Below are 19,074 nucleotides of genomic sequence, written 5' to 3' on the forward strand. Positions count from 1 at the left end.
CTGCCTGAGTGTGATGCAGACAGGGTAAATTGAAACTTTCAAAAGGAAGTTGAATCATGAAAAGGAAAAGTGCATGGCAAAAGGCCGGAGAGTGGCAAGCTCCTTCAGAGGGCCAGAAAAAGCATGACAGGCCACTGGCCTCCTTCTATGCTGTAATCGTTATATGATTCTAATTACTGAACAACCTCTCTGACCGTGAAACCTAATTTTACAATTGTGGAGTCTTATTCCCTCAACATTTTAAAAATTCTATTATTTTTATTTTAAAAATAAGTTTCCACACTTTCAGCTTTTCACCATAATCCCATGTGAATATTCCAATCTTTATTTTGCTTCCTGTGCAGTGTCCTAAAATGTGACTAAATCCCTGTGTTTAACTTGCTACTTTGCTGACTGTGCGAATCCTTCAATTCTATGATTAGCTGATCAGGCTGGCTGCACTGTCGCGAAATGCCATAGATGGCACTGGAATCATGCGGGATAGAAGAAATTGGTACTCTGGAACCAGCGAACACCTTTTTTTTCATAGAATCCATAGAATCACTACAGTGCAGAAGGCCATTCAGCCCATCAAGTCTGCACTGATCACAATCCCTACCCCCATAACCCCACATATTTACCCTGCTAATCTCTGACACTAGGGTCAATTTAGCATGGCCAATCAGCCTAACCTGCACATCTTTAGACTGTGGGAGGAAACCGGAGCACCCGGAGGAAACCCACTCGGACATGAGGAGAATGGGCAGACTCCACACAGACAGTGGCCCAAGCCGGGAATTGAACCTGGGTCCCTGGTGCTGTGAGGCAGCAATGCTAACCACTGTGCCACCGTTTTGGGCAGCTGCTTTTGGTCAGCAACGGGCATCATCCTTTTGTGTTCACTGCAAAGCCGGGGTCAATAATTCACCACTAGTGTTACTGCACTGCACAGAATTGTTACTGTTGTCACTGCATTACCACACCTTTGTTAGAAATTTGAGCATTTTAAGGAAAATACTGAAAAGTAGTATCTCTTTTCTCAGGATAACTGCTCTGCCAACGGGAGTGCTTCAGATCTATGGTGTTGAAGGCCGACATGCTGGGCAATACCGTTGTGTTGCAACCAATATTGCAAATAGACGTCGTAGCTCGGAAGCCATTTTGACCGTTATTAAAGGTAAACAGTTGAGATGTTTTTCCTCCTGAACAATGTCCAACAATGGATTAAGCTTTGTATTCAACTTCACAGCTGACGATATTGCATGATCAATGCATCTGATCTTAATTTGCATGTGCACATGCTTTTTTATGTTTGTTAAAAGCGCAGAATGGTTGAACTGATCAGACTGCCCTCAACTCTCTGTCGCAATAGATGCGCAGATACGTCCTCGCTGTTCATTATCAAACTCTTTTTTGAGATAAATTGTGTCTTTGGAAGAAATTAGCTGAACTGTATGATTAAATTGGCATTGATTTAATTTCTGGCTAGGGATGTGATAGTGCAAGGAATATTCACAATGTCTCCATTTGGATTTGACTGACCGAGTCAGCAATTAATGTGGCACATTTTCCTTCACCATGATCAAGTTTTCCATTGCCATGACCAAATTGCCAACAAGGCTATCCTAATTAGCTTCAGGATAAAACAAATTCTTGAAATGCTGCACGTCGATTTCTGCTAGTTTCTAATATGTGGTGCACACGTCCAATTTAGTCAATGGCTCTGTTATCCTGGTTTATTTTGAATTAATTGTCTATATTTATTTTAATCGCTCGAGGCCATTTTGCCAAATATCGGGAACTTGAAACATACAAGATCTTGAGGGGCGTTGACGGGGTGAATGTGGAGAGGATGTTTCCTCGTGTGGGAGAACCTAGAACCAGAGGGTCACTGTTTAAAATTAAGGGCTCGTCCATTTGAAATGGAGATGTGGTGAATTTTTTTTCTGAGGGTTGTGAGTCTTTAGGACTTTTCCTCAAAAGGCGGTGGGAGAACGGTGGAGGTAGATCCTTGATGAGGAAGGGGTGATAGGTTGTTGGTGTGGGCAGACATGTGGAGTTGAGGTTACAATCAGATCAGCCGTGATCTTATTGTAAGCCGGAGTGGGTTCGAAGGGCTAAGTGGTATACGCCATCATTTCTTTGTATGTAATTATGTTATGGTCATTTTAAAAGGCATTTCTACTTCTATTTCCTATTCACTTGTCCTAGAAACCGTTACTCTTGCAACAGTAACTTTCCAAAAGGTTGTGTGTGGTATTTTGTTATTGAAGGGAAATGGGGTCTTTTGAAATGGAAACCAACGTGACACAATTTGGTTTGATTGAGAAATGTTATTATTCCTTCACCACTTATTGGGAATCTTAAATCCATAAAATCCCTATAGTGCAGAAGAGGCCATTCAGCCCATCGAATCTGCATAGACTCTCTTCGAGTACATTACACAAACCCTTTCCCCCACCATATCCCCGTAAGGCCACACGTTTACCAAGACTAGTCACCTAACCTACACATCTTGGGACACTGAGGGTCAATTTAGCATGGCCAATCCACCTAACCCACACACCGTTGGGAAGACACTGGAGCACCCAGAGGAAACCCACACAGACACGGGGAGAATGTGTAAACTCCACACAGACAGTGACCTGAGGCCAGGATTGAACCTGGGTCCCTGGCACTGAGAGGCAACAGTGCTAACCCACTCTGCCACTGTGCCACCCTTTGATTCTTTCTAATCTTCATGGATTTGCTTCGTGGTGCTATCTAAATTGCAGTACACCTGTCAGTATACACAGCTTGCAACAAAGCTATTGATTATGTTTGTGACATTTTCTATAACCCCAAAATGGATATGTGCGCACGTTTCCTCATGACATGTTTGAAATCTAACTGACCCACTTCTGTATGACATTCTTTTGTTATTGGGATTATTCCTCAGCATTAGATCCATTTTACTTTCATTTTGAATTGGTTTTGTTCATCAGTTAAACTTCATGGGGTATTTGTTTAATGCTGTACACTAAATAGCAATGATTTCCACTGACCGTTTATTTTTCATGAATAGCTTGGGAGCCAAAGACTTTGCAGAAGCCAGTGATTGTAGCTGGTCCCCAAAACCTCACTGTACCCGTACATCAAACTGCCATGTTGGAGTGCATTGCTATTGGTTCCCCAAAACCTCTCGTGTCTTGGAGCCGTTTAGGTGAGCTGTCCATTTCCTTTATTCCTCCTGCTGTTGTTTGTACTTTTGACACTTGGAAACCACGAAGCAATCGTTAGACCAGGAATAGTTAGACTGGCAATTTTAAAATGCTGACAACTTTGTGGTCAAACAAATATAACTAAATGATCTGTAAGTTTAATTCTTTGAGTTGCTTTTTAATGCAAGCATATTGCAAATAAATGTGTTCAGCAATGAGTGGATTTCAATTGCTCGAGTTAGTCCTGCTGAATGACGTTGACCTAATTTTTACTGGTTTGACACACATATTTGCTTTTCCCGAACAGATCATCGATCTATCGATGTTTTCAATACACGGGTTCTGGGGAATGGAAATTTGATGATATCCGATGTGAAGGTTGAACATGCTGGAATATATGTGTGTCGGGCCACTACTCCAGGCACACGCAATTACACTGTAGCCACAGCAATGCTTACTGTGTTGGGTAAGATAACCATTGCATATAACCTGAAAACTCTGGAATGAATATGTGACCGCAGTGGGCAGTATGATCTGAAGGTCCTTGCTGTTGAGTCCTGAAGACCCAACACGATCATTTATAACAAGGGATATGGTCTAACCAGGTTCTGGTATTCATGCTATACTGTCTATATTTGCAATATCTTCAGGCACAAGTATTTTGAAAAAGCAACATTGCATTTTTTTGATCAAGTTATTCAGGCATGCAGGTGTTTTCTTAATTTGATTTTACTCAAATGAACTTTATCAAGAACTTGCATTGAACATGTCTTTCAGAAATAACCCAAAGTACTGGAGCTACAATTAAATCTTTGGAAGCGCAGTGAGCATTATTATTTAAACCCATTCACCCTTCATGCCAATGGTCCTTGACCTACATTGGCTCCTGGCTAGGCAACATCCTGATTTTAAAATTGTCATTTTAGTTTTGGAATTGCTCCATGGTCCCTGTTTCCATAATCTCCTACACTCTCCGAAGTGTCTCCTCTATTCTAATTCTGGCCTTTTTTTCTATCCTGATTTTTTTTTTATTGCTCTGTTGTTGGCAGCCATGTCTTCAGCTGTCAGGGCCCTAATCTCTAGGAATCCTTTGCTAAATCTCTCTGCCTCTCTAAAATGCTCCTTAAAACCTACCACTTTGACCTAGCTTTTGGTCCTCTGTCTTAATATCTCCTTATGCAGCTTGGTGTCAGATTTTATTAGCAGGTCCTGTGATACATTTTGCTATGTAGAAGTGCTGCTTAAATGCAAAGTACTGGATTAGAGGCAGAAGATGATGATGATGAACACAGCAATACCCCAGTAAAGCATTAGGATGGATTGCCAGTTAACCCCTCTCTTTTGATGCAGTTGGCTGAGGGAGGAACATTGGGCAATCAAAACTCCCTTTCTCTCTTTGAATGGTACCATGGGCTTTTTAACATCCATTTTTAAAAAGAAATCTGAAGAACGGCACATCTGAGAATGCAGCACTCTCTCAGTAATGTTGTGGCCTAGATTACATGCTCAGGCCAGCAACTGAAGGCACTGCAACCAAACCAAACTGAGATCAATAATTGGCCTTTTGTTTGCAATTATTTACAAAAAAAAGGGTAAAGCTTTTAAAAGGTAGTGAGCTAGAACTGTTATCCCTAGAAGAATGTGGATGAACACAGTGGACATTCCATAAGGGATAGGTGAGCAATGGGATGTTGGTTAACTGGAGACACGGATTTATCTCCGTTTTTGTAAAAAGCTTAGTGAATAATCAAAATAAGGCTTTTTTAAACAACAGAAATGTGTAGCTTAGAGTCCATGACTAAATTTCTGCTGCGTTGAATGTAGGCCAGGTGACTTATAGATTCCTTTTTGTCTCCTGTTGTTCAACTTGTGTACCTGATTTACGAGGTGTAAATAGACAAGTTTAAACATTTAAAAAAATATTTTCAAATGAATATTATCAATGTAAGGAATGCCAGTGCTGTAAGATGTCATGTTTGCCTAATTTGGGAAAACAGCATCAGCACTAATTACATTCAGGTCTGATATAACATGGTCAGCTGCACAATAAAACCATCCATACTTTGCTCAAAAGTGTGCAACAACCCTAACCCAAGAGCACCTGTACTGCAGTGATGAGATTCACATTCTCCGTACCAGCCATCTTGTGGCCACGAGGTTAGATTGCGCACTAGTGCCTAAATTAAACCAATTCTTTGCTGGGGAAGACACCCATGGAGAGAGTGGGCTGGGCACCCACAGGGGAGCAGGCCGGGATGCCCAATGGAAGGGTTGGGGTGTGAGGAGAGTGATACAGGAATGTTGCAGAGACAGGCGGACAGCAATGTATTCCTTTGCTCCGGGCTGGACCTGTTTTCATGTCCCAGAGACAAAAGACAAGTATTTATATTAGTGCCTTGTTTTTATAGGATTTATGATTGTCATTTTTAAATTAAAATGTCTTGTTTAGAGGAGCATGGAAAGTTGTAGTGTTTATGTGTGTATATACAGGGTATGGCAGCAGCTCATCCATCATAATGTGCAAAATCTCTCATGCACTACGGAGTAAATATTGGTGTTGACCTCCCCCATCAAAAGTAGGCATCATAGCCGCTTTGTATGAATTGAAAATGTACATGGCCTTGAGTTGCTTGAGATATCATATTTCATCATTATCTACGACAGATATCCTTTGACCAAAGGCTGTTGCGCTCCCCTAATTGGGGCTACCGCTGAAGTTATGCTTGGCTTTGCTGCTGAGAGTGGGCTGCACAATGTGGAATTTTTAAAAAAAAATCTTTAGTGTTGTCTCCATTTATCAGTCAAGATGCAAGACGCTTTAACAAGAACATACCCTTGCTAATGTTTTCCGATGTTGCTTTGTAGCCCCACCTTCTTTCGTTGAGTGGCCTGAGAGCCTGACCAGGCCTCGGGCTGGCACGGCCAGGTTTATGTGTCAGGCGGAAGGTATTCCTACACCTAAAATTAGCTGGCTGAAGAATGGACAGAGGATTCACTCCAATGGACGTATCAAAGTCCAGTATAGCAGGTACACAACTATTTATTTTTAGTTCTGATTTGAAAGTCCTGTCTCTCATTTGCAGAATTGACTTTGATTTAACAAAAATATTTTTCTGAAGCTTACTTGACTTCTAAGTGCAACTTTTTGTCCATTAATGTTGTTGGCTGAACTCGGTGAACAGTAACTTCCAGCTACATTGTTAAATTAATGAATCTAATTGATTACCTCCGTGGTACTTTGCTAGCCTGTGCAGTATTATTGATTCTAAATTGGCAATATTCTCGTACTTTTCAGCAACTACCCTTTTCACACGGTTAGAGAGGCATTTTTCAAAAATGTATTTCATTTAATTGCAAGTCTGTGAAAAGTAACAGAATCAAGGGGAGGTTTGGTATTAGAACTGTCCAGGGCATAGAGTTTGCATGAACTTGGAGATGCCCCAATTAGTCAGCACACAGCATTGTGTGGCACTGACCTACTGATATTCGGGAGGATCTAGGTTCAATCACTCAGGATTGGTGTGGTGGACCTCAGAGCCCCGAGGTATGAGGGGAAAATAGAGCAGACTTCCTGCTTTTGTTTTTGGTGATTTTGTTTTGGATGGGTGAGGAGAACTGAGGCTACATCACTGACTGGCAATGTTGTGAAGTGGGGGAGGTCAAAGCTTTATCGGAGCTCTGCTTGCCCATCCTGACTCAGGTTCTTATCTCCCAGTTCGGGACATATCATAGGCCATTCAGATCCATCTAATTGAAATGTGCACTCCTGTATTGCCAGAGTTTAAAAAAAAACGTTGAGGGCTTTGCACCGTTTTTCTGTCACTATTAGGATTTGGCACAGTGATTAGCACTGCAGCCTCACGGCGCCAGCGACCCAAGTTTAGCTTATTTTTTTAGTGTCACAAGTAGACTTACATTAACACTGCAAGGAAGTTACTGTGAAAATCCCCTAGTCGCCACACTCTGGCACCTGTTTGGGTACCCGGAGGAAGCCCACGCAGACATGGGGAGAAAGTGCAGACTCCACACAGATAGTGACCCAAGCCGGGAATTGAACCTGGGTCCCTGGCGCTGTGAGGCAGCAGTGCTAACCACTGTGCCACCATGTCACCCTCCGATGTAAGCCTACATGTGGCACTAATACTTCAACTTAAAACCGGCACAGAACGAGGCTCCATTTTGTAGGTACTGTGGTGGGAGCTCATATCGACACAGAATCCCTACAGTGTAGCAGGAGGCCATTCGGCCCATCAAGTCTACGCTGACCGCAATCCCACCCAGGCCCTATTCTCGAAACCCCACATATTTACCCTGCTAATCCCCTGACACTCGGATCAATTTAGCGTGGCCAATCAACCTAACCTTCACATCTTTGTGGGAGGAAACCGGAGCACCCAGAGGAAACCCATACAGACACCGGGAGAATGTGCAAACTCCACAGAGAGTGACCCGAGGCTGGAATTGAACCCGGGTCCCTAGTGGTGTGAGGCAGCAGTGCTAACCATTGGGCCACCGTGCCGCCCTGAAATATTAACTTCATTCCAGATGGGACTCAACCCACAACCTCTGGCTGAGGAGGCCAGTGCCTTATCCATTAGGCCACTGGAGCTGCACTCTGTCTATACAACATTTGTAGGACTGGCACATTACAATTGTCTCTCTTTTGACTTGCTGAGCATGGAATTTAAAGCACTGGTTCTGAAGTAGTGGAATCACGATTAATCTCAGAGCAGTATACTGATGTTTCGGTCAATGTTAGTTATAGCTTCAGAATTCCCTATCTGATCAGTTCGCTCTTTAAGCCAGAAATGTAGCAAAATCTGGATCTGGTCTGACCCTAGCACAGCGCTCCATCAGCAGCAGGCCGAGAAACCTCAGGTGCAGACGATTAATCTGATGTAACTCTGCTACCTGTAGACTAGTGGCACAGACCAAATGTATGCAATTATCCTTTCCAGCTGCTGTCTACAATGTATGATGGCTGGTATCATAACCAATAAAAAGTTTTATGATTGACTGAGTGAATACTAGATGTTAGTCTTTGGAGGGAGCTGGCTCCTTCTTGGATTTGAATTGAACCAGATTAACTTTGGAATTAGTTTAATTTTATACAAATAAGGTTTGCATAGTAAACACTTTTCTAGTTAACTGATCATATTGTTATAACTTGTGTAGATATTTTTATCAAATGTGCAAAGTATAGCTCCCTTAAGCTTTGTATATGCCAAATGTTACTGCATTTATTGTTAGCAGGTATGTGCTCAAAAATTCGGTAATCAATCAAATTATTTTTTTTTTTAAAGCAAATTGGTGATAAACCAGATCATTCCCGAAGATGATGCCATTTACCAGTGTGTGGCTGAAAACCAACAAGGATCTGTTCTCTCGGTGGCCAGACTGATTGTTATTATGTCCGAGGACAGGCCCAGCGCACCTAGAAATATCCAGGCAGAAACTGTGTCGAGTTCGGGGATTCTTCTATCCTGGGAAAGGCCCATGTACAATTCTGATAAAGTAATCGCATACTCGGTCCATTACATGAAAGCAGAAGGTGAGCCATGAATTTTATTCATACACTTGGAGCTTGGGTTGCTGAAGCATGTTTTCTCCTTCAGCCAGTAGATGGCTAGAACTGTTCACTTTAAAGCTGTCCTCCAGGTAATAAAGACTTGTTTACTGCAGCAATCCTACAAGGTGCATCTTTACTGGAACTTCAGACGAAGCATCTGTTTAAATGTAAATTAGGTTGCTTGTTTTAAAGCTAATCTGCACATATCATCCTCTTCACTTTTTTTGTTGTTTGGGCTCGGACATTATCCGTTCCCAATGTCTAATTGGAATGTGAGAAGTTGACCATCTGTTGTTAATATTCTGTTGCTGAGCAGAGGTCACAAGGAGAGAATAGCCTCTCTAATGAAATGGGAATAGCAGCCTTCTCTGTACAAACAATGTGATCTGCTGAGATGATTAAAATTGGGTAGAAGGTTTACCTTCTCAAGGGAAAGGTGTTTATTATGAGTTCATAGAACAGAGAGTATAGAAATGCGTGAAGGTGTAATTAAAGTGTGTGGTGAAGTGTGTTGAGGCAGCACCACCAGTTTTCTGAAGGCATTAGTGTTGGCTATGGAGTGCAGATTGCTGTCGAATGGTTGCTTTGTGTTCCATTATAGTTATTTCATTAAGCCCCAGCGTGAGTTCTGTTGGAGTATTCAGCAGGGTTACAAGACTCTTTAATTTTCCTTCAAGGATTTTGTTTTCTAGGTCAGAAATCAGGACTTTTGAAATGCGTTATTAGCCAGTAATTACTACTTGTGTATGGGCCTCTTAGGTTTGCAAATTAAGCGGCTATCAAGCTTATTCATGAATGTGGGAAAATGTAATTGGGAATAATTTTGCTTTTGGCTGTGATTTTAAAATGCAGTGTTTTGCTTCAAGAGGCAAAGTACTGGTGAAGCTGATTATGGGGAGATCATTGCTTAACATGAATTATGTGACTCCACTGCCACAATGAGAGAGAGAGTTTATTTTCTGCAAAATTATAGCAAATGTTTGTCATTTTAAGGGATATTCAGATTTTGTACGTTTTTCTGTCACGTGCCAACCTCTGAAGAAGTACAGCGTAATAGTGCTGCCGAGGTTAATTATTTCAGGCTCACAAATTGAGAGGGGATTTTTCTTTTCTCCAGGTTTAAATAATGAAGAATATCAAGTGGTTATTGGGAATGACACAACTCGGTACATTATTGATGACTTGGAACCAGCCAGCAATTACACCTTTTATATTGTAGCGTACATGCCTATGGGAGCCAGTCGAATGTCAGAGCATGTTATTCAGCACACATTGGAAGATGGTACGTATGGCAAGTTATTCTGAAGTAGCGGGTTTTAACATTGGCTACTGTTTACTACAGAAAATGTATATTTAAAATATGGCTCGTGAGATTTGTCCAACAAAGTTTCACCCATGGTTTATTTCTCCACTGAGCCTCTGGAAGAATTTATTTTAAAAATAAATCTGGATTAATGCTATTTTTTCTCTTACCATCTTAGAATGAGCCTAAACACTTTTTTAACTCATCTGCAACAAATTTCTGCTTTTTAGTACAATTACAACTCCATTCATGCAACATAAATCACCAGTAGTGCTAGAGTGTTGTGCAAAAGGTGTTTGCTTTTTATATTTTATCTAAGTCACCAGCTTTTCACTTGCGTGTACCATTTTCCTCGTTTCCTCCCCCCTTCATTCCTACTCAAATCTGTTTCATGATACTCATCTATTTCTATCTACGGCTGGGAAAAATGTTATTTTTATAGTTCCCAATCAGTTTTTCTCCGGTTTTCTGAAACCAGCTGTTAAATACATGCACCAGCTGTCCAGTAATTACACAATGCGTGAATTATTAGTTTCTAGTTCAAACTTAGTAAATCTCCTGGACTATCCACTATAATTGGAGTGTGAACCTTTAAAACTCTCCCCTTCATTCACATTATATACGTTGACTTGAATTCTGGGCATTGACTTCTTTGTAAAATATCATCATGTATACAAAATGGAGAAACAATTTTGGAAGCCAAGCATTGAACTGTGTGCCATCCACAGTGGTACGTTTAACTTGGCAGTATTTAGAGTCGTAGAATCACTACAATGCAGAAGGAGGCCATTCGGCCCATCGTGCCTGCACCGACAATAATTCCACCCAGGCCCTATCCCTGTAACTCCAGGTATTTACCCTGCTAGTCCCTCTGACACTAGGGGCAATTTAGCATGGCCAATCAACCTAACCCGCACATCTTTGGACTGTGGGAGGAAACCGGAGCACCCGGAGGCAACCCACGCAGGCACGGGTAGAATGTGCAAACTCCTCACAGACAGCTACCCAAGATCAGAATTGAACCCAGCTCCCTGGCGCTGTGAAGGAGCAGTGCTAACCGCTGTGTCACCGTGCTGCCCTCATTCATTTATGTTGAATTTCTATGGCATAAGATGGTGTTTCCTATGAGAAAAAATCAATGCCCTCTTGCTATTAAACTTGGTACTGGTGGAAATAAGATCAGATGGATTAAATTTATATACTGTTTCTTTTTTTAAAATCCTAACATAGTCCCTTTGAGAGTGCCAGAAATCAGCTTGACCAGTCGCAGCCCAACCAACATCCTCATCTCATGGCTCCCCATTCCAGCCAAATTCCGAAGAGGGCGTATTATTGCGTATCGCATTTACTACCGTAAAAGTACAGAGAGCGCTGTCCACCTCGTGGAGCTTCCAGGGACCATATCCGAACACCTACTTGAAGATGTGGAGCCCGACAGCACTTACCTTGTACGAATTTCTGCAGCAACCAGAGTAGGGTGGGGAGAATCATCAATCTGGACTTCCCACAGAACCCCAAAAGCCACGAGTGTAAAAGGTAATGTGCTGTCTTCTTCAACGTTGATCTTCGCGCAGTGAAATTACAGAAACCGACCTGAAAAGACTCGTCCTGGCCAGGGCACACTGCATCTTTTATGATCTGTTGTTGTGATTGACCACAGGGTCTGTCTAGCTGTTCAACAATCATGCAAGTTTAGAACTGGGATGTCGACATCCACTGCAGTGAGCATATATTCGGGTTTGATAACCAAATTTGATACCTAGTTAAAATATGATTGTGGAGTTGAGGTATCAGGTTTAATAGACCAATGAAAAGCAGCACACCTAACCTTTTGAGTCTTTAGTTTTGCATTTGGGAAGTATTGTTTCATTGCTGCAAAATTGCGTACACCTTTGCAAATCTTAGACTTCGCAAAGCACTGATCCATTTTACATTCATTTACTGTGCCACCAATTCTTTGACTGTGACTGGATGAACAAGAATGGAACCAAGCAAGTGCACTGGGGAGATATTGAATGTATGGTTCAGGTGGGTTGAGAAGGACAAGGGAGGATGGGGGATATGGTGGAGGGTGTGATGAGGAAGCTTGACCCCGGCATGCTAGGGAAGAGGGAGAAGTTAACAGATGTCCATGTGTTCCTTTCACTGGTTGGAAGTCAGGATCTAGGAGATGTTCTGCAGATGTTTTAAGATAATTTGCAGAAGAGAAGTCGGGGTCATCTTTTCAATCCGGGATGATCATGGAATAGTGTTTGGCAGATGACCAGGACCTGAGTGCTTTGTGGTCCCGCCAGATGTAGGCTTTTTTATTAGTGATGTGAAGAACAGTGTAATTTGCAATGCTCTGCAATCCATTTAGTTTTTATCATTACATAAAGACTTTCTTTGGCTCAGTTAGTGATGGTAAAATCTAACTAAACTGGGCTGCAGATTTCATTCATGGTGAGTGTTAACTGATTTGACCAAGGTTCCAACAAGGCTGAGTAAAGTTGCCACTCGTGCACCTGGGACAGGGTGAGTAAAAGTCAGGTTGTCATCTCCTGACTTCTAGCCGTTGTCACTGGTTGGATTTTGTGCATGCCCCTGCTGCACGACAGTGATCAAGCTGGAGACCTGGACCCACAGCTTTAATGCCAACCTGCGGCAAGCTAAGTATTACAGTCCAGTTTGTGTAACCCTCTACATAGTGAAGCATTGCATATTCAGCTCAACTTCTGATTCCAAGCCACCACAAAATGCTAGCAATTACCTCTTTTTATGTACATTTAAACTAAGTTTCATCTTGACCTCACCCGTGCTCTGTTTTTGTGGGGAAAAACTCGTTTCATTCAGCTTGTATCAGCCAGGAGGTGTCTGCTGGGGACCATCCTTCCCCAAAAACAACATCCGTTCTATTGGTTTGACTTGCCCTTATGCAAATGAGTGCGATGCAGCATTGTGATGTTCCAGCATGGCCTTGCTGAGAAGCAAGGGCTCTTCCACCCAGATGAAGCCAGGTCAAATAGCTTGTACCAAAAACAGAAAATGCCGGAAAATCTCAGCAGGTCTGACAGCATCTGTGGAGAGAGAATAGAGCCAATGTTTCGAGTCTAGATGACCCTTCTGACGACGGTCTGACGAAGGGTCATCCAGATTCCAGCATCCGCAGAATTTTGCTTTTACGTCAGATGGCTTGAACTCACTCAGTCAGACTGAGATTAGAAATCAGATGCTCGGAAAAATTGATTTGTGGGAGGTCTGAATTTCATTTTTCTATGACTAACTTAATTTGTTGGGCTGTATGTAAATCATTAGCACGTGCATCTAAAAATACCCCTCCCTGATCCAATGCAGTAAAGGAGAACCGAGCCTTAAGAGTCTGCCCATGAGCACTCGCAGGTAAAATAAAGCTCCATAAGTAATTTTTAAAAGTTAAAATTTTGTTACTCTGACTTCCCTTCCCCCTCCACTGATCTTCTCCAGATCTCCTCTCTCCAATTACCTTAATGCCAGGGACTATTCCCTCAGGGCTCTGACAGTGGCCCCCTACCTAGTGAGGTCTGCTGGCCCATCTTGCCAGGTCCGAGTAGGAGTGTTACCTCCTATATGCTAATGAGGCCCGGGAGTTTCAATAGCCTGAGCCTCACACCAGCAGTGTCCTGCCCGAAAATAAAATCCCCGAGTTAAAAATCGGAGCCTTAAAATTGAAGTTGCGCGCTGGCCATGCAATCTAAAGGCACAGTGGGTACTACAGATGCATGTTAATACTTCTATTTTATCCTTTCCATAGACAGAGCTGGCATTTGAATTATTGTGCATGGCGACCCGTGGAACAGTTTTTTTCAACATATTATAAATGGTGTATTTTTTTTGGCAGCATGCACAAGGTGCTGCATAATAATATTGCAAGTTGGGCCATGTCTCCTGAAATTAATTCCATCACAGCAATGCAGCCAATAGACCCACGACTACAATTTTTCCATTTTAAAGTGACGCAAAATGTGCACTGTGGATTCTGTTATGCAAAGGATGGATCGTCGGTGTACTTTTTCTTTCTCTCTGAATTGTCCCAAAGCGTGAGATTGGAAATAACTATTTGAGGCTCTTAATCTAGGATTAGTTTTGTGCACGCTCTTATTATAACTGAGGAGTAAAATGAAGCTGTTACGATTTGGAGGGAGGAAAATTAAAATCTTCATCCTCGGGCAGAGAGCATATGACGATCTGCCTGTTGTCCGTAAGAGATTGTTGCAATAATCTTGTTAAGATGTTGCTGCTGTTACCCTAGTAACCTTTACCCTTGTGCCAGTAACATCAGAATGGGCCCCAAATCAATGGATCATGACTGTTTGCAATGGGTCTGCTTGCCCCAATGGCAAAGATGAGTCGGTGTTTGATAGGAGCTGATTCTGCAACTGTGGGAGGAGAAAATATCTTGTGTTTACCTTTGATTTTATTAAATGGTATCCGTTCAAGAATAATTCAGTTTGGGCACAGACAAAGGGATGGTGTGTTTATGTTTGCTGATACATCCAAATAAACAGTCGAAGCGCCAGTATTTCATTCTGGTGCCTGCTATCTTAAACCATCAATCTTGGAGCTGTCAGGCTCAGAACAGGACATATCCCTGTGGGGCTCCAGGCCTGTTGTTTTCATCAGATTAGGGGAGTAAGCAGCAGGGTGGACAGCATTCCTTCCCTTAAAAGAAGAAAAGTAAGACTTGGAAAAATCTCATCCCGACTTCTGCTACTCTTGTGTTTTTAGTCTTCGCTTCTAGTAGCCTTCCGTCTGACATCCCTGGATTTCCTGTCCTGTAGCGCTGCTATGTTTTTGAGATTTTCTCAACACAAATCATGACCTGCCTGGAAAGTATGACCTCAAAGCAGTGTCTTTTTAAAAATGTGTACATGCACAAAAAGCCCGAAATTTGGGTTACCAATTTGAATGTTTATGTATTGGGCCAAGTTTGCCTGTTGGGAATCCGCAACTGGAAGCTATAGGATACCACTTGAATTCTTCGCAGGCGAGCCTTTATTGACTGAGATATTAAGGCCCAATTTAAGTCACAGCTGAACTTCAATTTTTCCAAAGTAGGAGCAATGGAAGTGCTTCATGGATTTGACAGCAATTTGTTTTCAGGCTTCCCTTTAGTTTTGAACCCTGTGAAAAGTGTTTTTTTTTTGGTTTTGGGGGGGGGGGGGGGTCGGGGACGGTAAAGCTTTCTACAAAAGGTGTCCACGGGCACGGTTGACGCCTTCCGCGCCCGCTGGGCACCGCAGGGGTTGGGGTGCGTTATTGACCCTAATAATCACATTTTAATTTGATGTTTTTAAGTTTCCTTTGTACTTTGATTTCTGTTCGGGCTGTTCCCCCTCCTTTTTGGGGAGCTGCCCCTTTTAGTTTGTCCTGACTTAATCTGAGTTTGTTTATTTGGTTTGACCTAAAAAGAGGGCAATAACGTTTAGACCTACATGTAATCATAGAACCCCTACAGTGCAGGAGGAGGCCATTTGGCCCATTGGGCCTGCACTGAAAAACAATCCCAGGCCCTATCCCCGTAACCCCATATATTTACTCTGCTAATCACCCTGACATAACGGGGCAATTTAGCATGGCCAATCCACCCAACCTGCACATCTTTGGACTGTGGGAGGAAACCAGAGCATCTGGAGGAAACCCACGCAGACATTGGGAGAACGTGCAAACTCCACACAGGCCAGAATTGAACCCGGGTCCCTGGCACTGTGAGGTAGCAGCGCTAACGAGCGTAAATGTAAATGCCGTGATACTCCTGAGGTTGTTATTTACAGAGGAGTTTGTGTTGTGATTGTTGTCTCATTCCACGTTTATAGAAGTAACTCGCAATGCTTCAACTATATTTAAGAAAAAATAAAGACTCCCATTTGATCATCTTGATGCAGCTTAAAGAAACTTGAATGTGAACAGGATGTAAATGTTTTCAATCTTTCCTATTTCCACAGTCCCCTTGGCCCCGGAGCTTCGATTGGAGCCATTGAACTGCACAACAATTGCAGTGAGCTGGAAGCAAGCGGAGGAGAATAGTGTACACATCCAGGGATATAGACTGTTCTACCGGGAAGAAAGTCATCAAGAAACTGGGCCAATTGGACTCGGCATGCAAGATTCCCATTACACCATCGGTGGGCTAGGTACATGATGTTCAAATGTTTCATTCAATCTTAACTTGCCGCCTTTACCTGCAGAAGTTTCAATGCTGGTACTTTTAACTCCCCATCTTTAGGTTTCTCCCGTTTAATTTTTAAAATTCTTTGCCTGGGTGAAAACGTGGATTTCTTGAAGCTTTTTAGTGATAACCCAATCTATTTGGGACTATTTGCTCTGCTTGTATTTTATGCTTACTAATGGAGGTTCTTTAACCTTTTTGTTTCACCATGCACACCCCATTACCCAGTTAATAGTATACTTTCTTTCACTGTATACTTAGTGGGCTTCAGTTGTGCTGGAAATCCCCAAGGGTCGGGGAGGGGTGAAATTTAATTTTCCCTCTGGATCAACTCCACAGTAAAGTTTTTTTTTTAAACAACAAACAGGTTGCTTGACACAGGGTAACGAAAAGGTCTGGGGGGGGCGGGGGAAAAAAAATAACCCAATGTTTTGTTCAGGGAAACCTATGCAGTCTTTCCAAATGGAAAACTTAAAATTATATTCAGCAAGTGATCAGAAATAAGAAAAAAACCTTCGCTATAATGGCTAGCCTTTTCTGAGATGTCTAAGTAAATGAAACTCAACATGCAAGTCACATCTACCTTTGTGATGGTATAAACGAACTTTATTCACACGATGCAGTGAGTGCTGCTACTGTAAATAATAAAAGTGCAAATTTTTGTATGCTGGACCAGCTTTTCAGAATAAGTCTAATTGGATTTGCTAATCAGTTTGAACAGTTTATTTAATTCCTTTTGTCCCTTGCCTTAATTAAAAGTGGAAGGATTTGAATCTGTTTATTCTTTAGTCTGGGACAAGAACTTATCACTTTACGAACGGCAAATGTTCATCTGCAAATACCACTGTTCACTTATACTGTCCCATTCATTACATCATTTTAGTGTTGCTGCAGAAATAATTTAAAATCACTTTTCTTAATTTAGCTCTACAAAAGTAGTGCGACTTGGCAAAAACGGCTTTTGTATCCGCGCGGTATCATTTAACACATCAGCCCTTCCCGAGAGTTTTTTTTTTGTGTTGTGGATTATTTACACAACCTTCTCTGTCAACGCAATCCTTCAGCGCAGTTGTTCTGCATTTTTGCTCCCAGGCCACCTGAAATGTTCTGAAATCTGGCTCCTGCAGTGTCACATAGCCATTACAAGCTTTTATCAAATTGTGCTAAAATCAGAACGAAGGTTTTTTTTGCCAGCTTTGTGCAGGGGCAAGTTGCAGCAAATGTACAAGTTGGTTTCCGTGCATATGCGGTAAAGTTTTTCACATGCCACTGTGAAGTTCTAGACTTGATGTGGTCGAGGTAAAAACTAGACCTCTTGCAGATTGCTTTAATGTGCATTTACTAATGGATGTTGGTATACAATTATAATTGTGTTGAATTCAGATCTTTGTCTATTTGTGAGCTTGAGAAAGACTTTGTAGTTTTGCCCAGTAAAGACTTTTGAATATTTTTAGTATGTTATCGGAACTGCAATTCTTTTGACTTGAGTAGCGTGATCCGTCAGCAAAGAAAAGGAACATTAATACCTGAATGTTATTGCATTTGAAATTCTTGGTTTGAATGATCCATAAATGTAAGTCATTGTAGAATTATTAGGTCTGACCTCAGTCACTGTTTGGCTGTGGCCCTTGACTGTTGCTTGGTGATGAGCTTAGATTCACGGATCCCTGTCAAGGGCCTCAATCCCCATGTGATGTGGGAACAACAGCACATTCTTAACTACTAACTGGACAACTGACCATCTGTGGCCATTCCAGCCATAGCAGGTGGCTGGCAGCTGACCATTTAACCAGGCAAAAAAGCTGTCCAGGACAATGAGCCAAGAGACTAGAACAAAACCTGATCATTGATTGGATTCTGTTCCTGTTCCAGTGTTTTGCATGTTATTTAACCTTCGTGAAATAGCTACTTTGGCTGTTAGATCAATCGCTGCAAACCAAAGTAAATGTAACTTTGTAGCGACACTAATTTTGTACAATCTCTACCTTCCTTGGTCCAATTCTTCCCCTAGTTAATGGTATGGCTTTCTGATTCTATATTATGTGGATTACAAGAACACTTTCTGGTCGATATCTCTTCCTTTATTATTCAAACAATATTCCATTATACTATAACATTAAAAATTCCCTAATCTTAAAAACGAAAGGAAAATCAAGAGTTGCAGTTCAGCTGGACCAGCCTGTCTGCCAGTGTTTTGTAGAATGTGTTTGGAGGATAAAGTTATTGACTGTAATAACTACTTCTGCAGCACAGAGACAGATTTGTGTAAAGTTTTCTGTCCGAGTAAAGCATTTAAAAAAAATAAATTAGATGGAGCTGTAAAGCAAACAACAAAGTATTTTTAAAAACCTATTATTTGTTCCACACCCTTTTATCTCGCCAAGTTTACAGCCCCAGAAAGAGCATCTTTATTATATTAATCTTTCACTCAAACAAGTCAGCGGAATTTGGCAGCGTGCTGTTGAACCCAGGCACCTGCGTTTACTGTTTCTTTATTAAAAGTTGTTTTTCATTTTTTTGTGGCATCTTATTTCTGCAATTAATTGGGTTGTTAGACTTGACCGAGAATAAATGATGTTTTATTGAGTACAAGCCACTGTTTTTTCAACATTTAAGCTGGTTTATCATGCACCAAATCAGTTTATTTTCTCAGCCTTGTCACAAAATTCCAACTGGAGGCTAGATGAGAACGGTTTGCTTAAGGCACTTGTCCCAGTCGCTGCCTTTTGACCTCCAGGACCCCAGGATTTTATCTCTTCCCTGTGAACTGAGATAAAGTTCTGTCTCTGCTCTGGCAGACAGTGACGATTTTTAAATGTGACCCTTTTTTGCAGCCCAG

At 41.8% G+C, this 19,074-nt stretch overlaps 1 protein-coding gene across 1 annotated transcript in view; it reads left to right on the forward strand.

Moving 5' to 3' along the window:
• LOC144511024 (protogenin-like) overlaps positions 1-19,074 on the forward strand; it is a gene marked incomplete at its 5' end in the record, with an annotated part of 119,503 nt that overhangs the window by 53,116 nt on the left and 47,313 nt on the right. The window contains 8 exons of the mRNA XM_078240999.1: positions 1,023-1,156; positions 3,044-3,181; positions 3,487-3,645; positions 6,045-6,207; positions 8,483-8,730; positions 9,866-10,030; positions 11,282-11,587; positions 16,012-16,200. Of these exons, the coding sequence (XP_078097125.1) occupies positions 1,023-1,156; positions 3,044-3,181; positions 3,487-3,645; positions 6,045-6,207; positions 8,483-8,730; positions 9,866-10,030; positions 11,282-11,587; positions 16,012-16,200 (1,502 nt within the window). The remainder of the gene's footprint in view (positions 1-1,022; positions 1,157-3,043; positions 3,182-3,486; positions 3,646-6,044; positions 6,208-8,482; positions 8,731-9,865; positions 10,031-11,281; positions 11,588-16,011; positions 16,201-19,074) is intronic.

This window comes from Mustelus asterias, chromosome 24 (genome assembly GCF_964213995.1).
Source record: "Mustelus asterias chromosome 24, sMusAst1.hap1.1, whole genome shotgun sequence".
In the NCBI taxonomy this organism is placed as follows: Eukaryota; Metazoa; Chordata; class Chondrichthyes; order Carcharhiniformes; family Triakidae; genus Mustelus; species Mustelus asterias.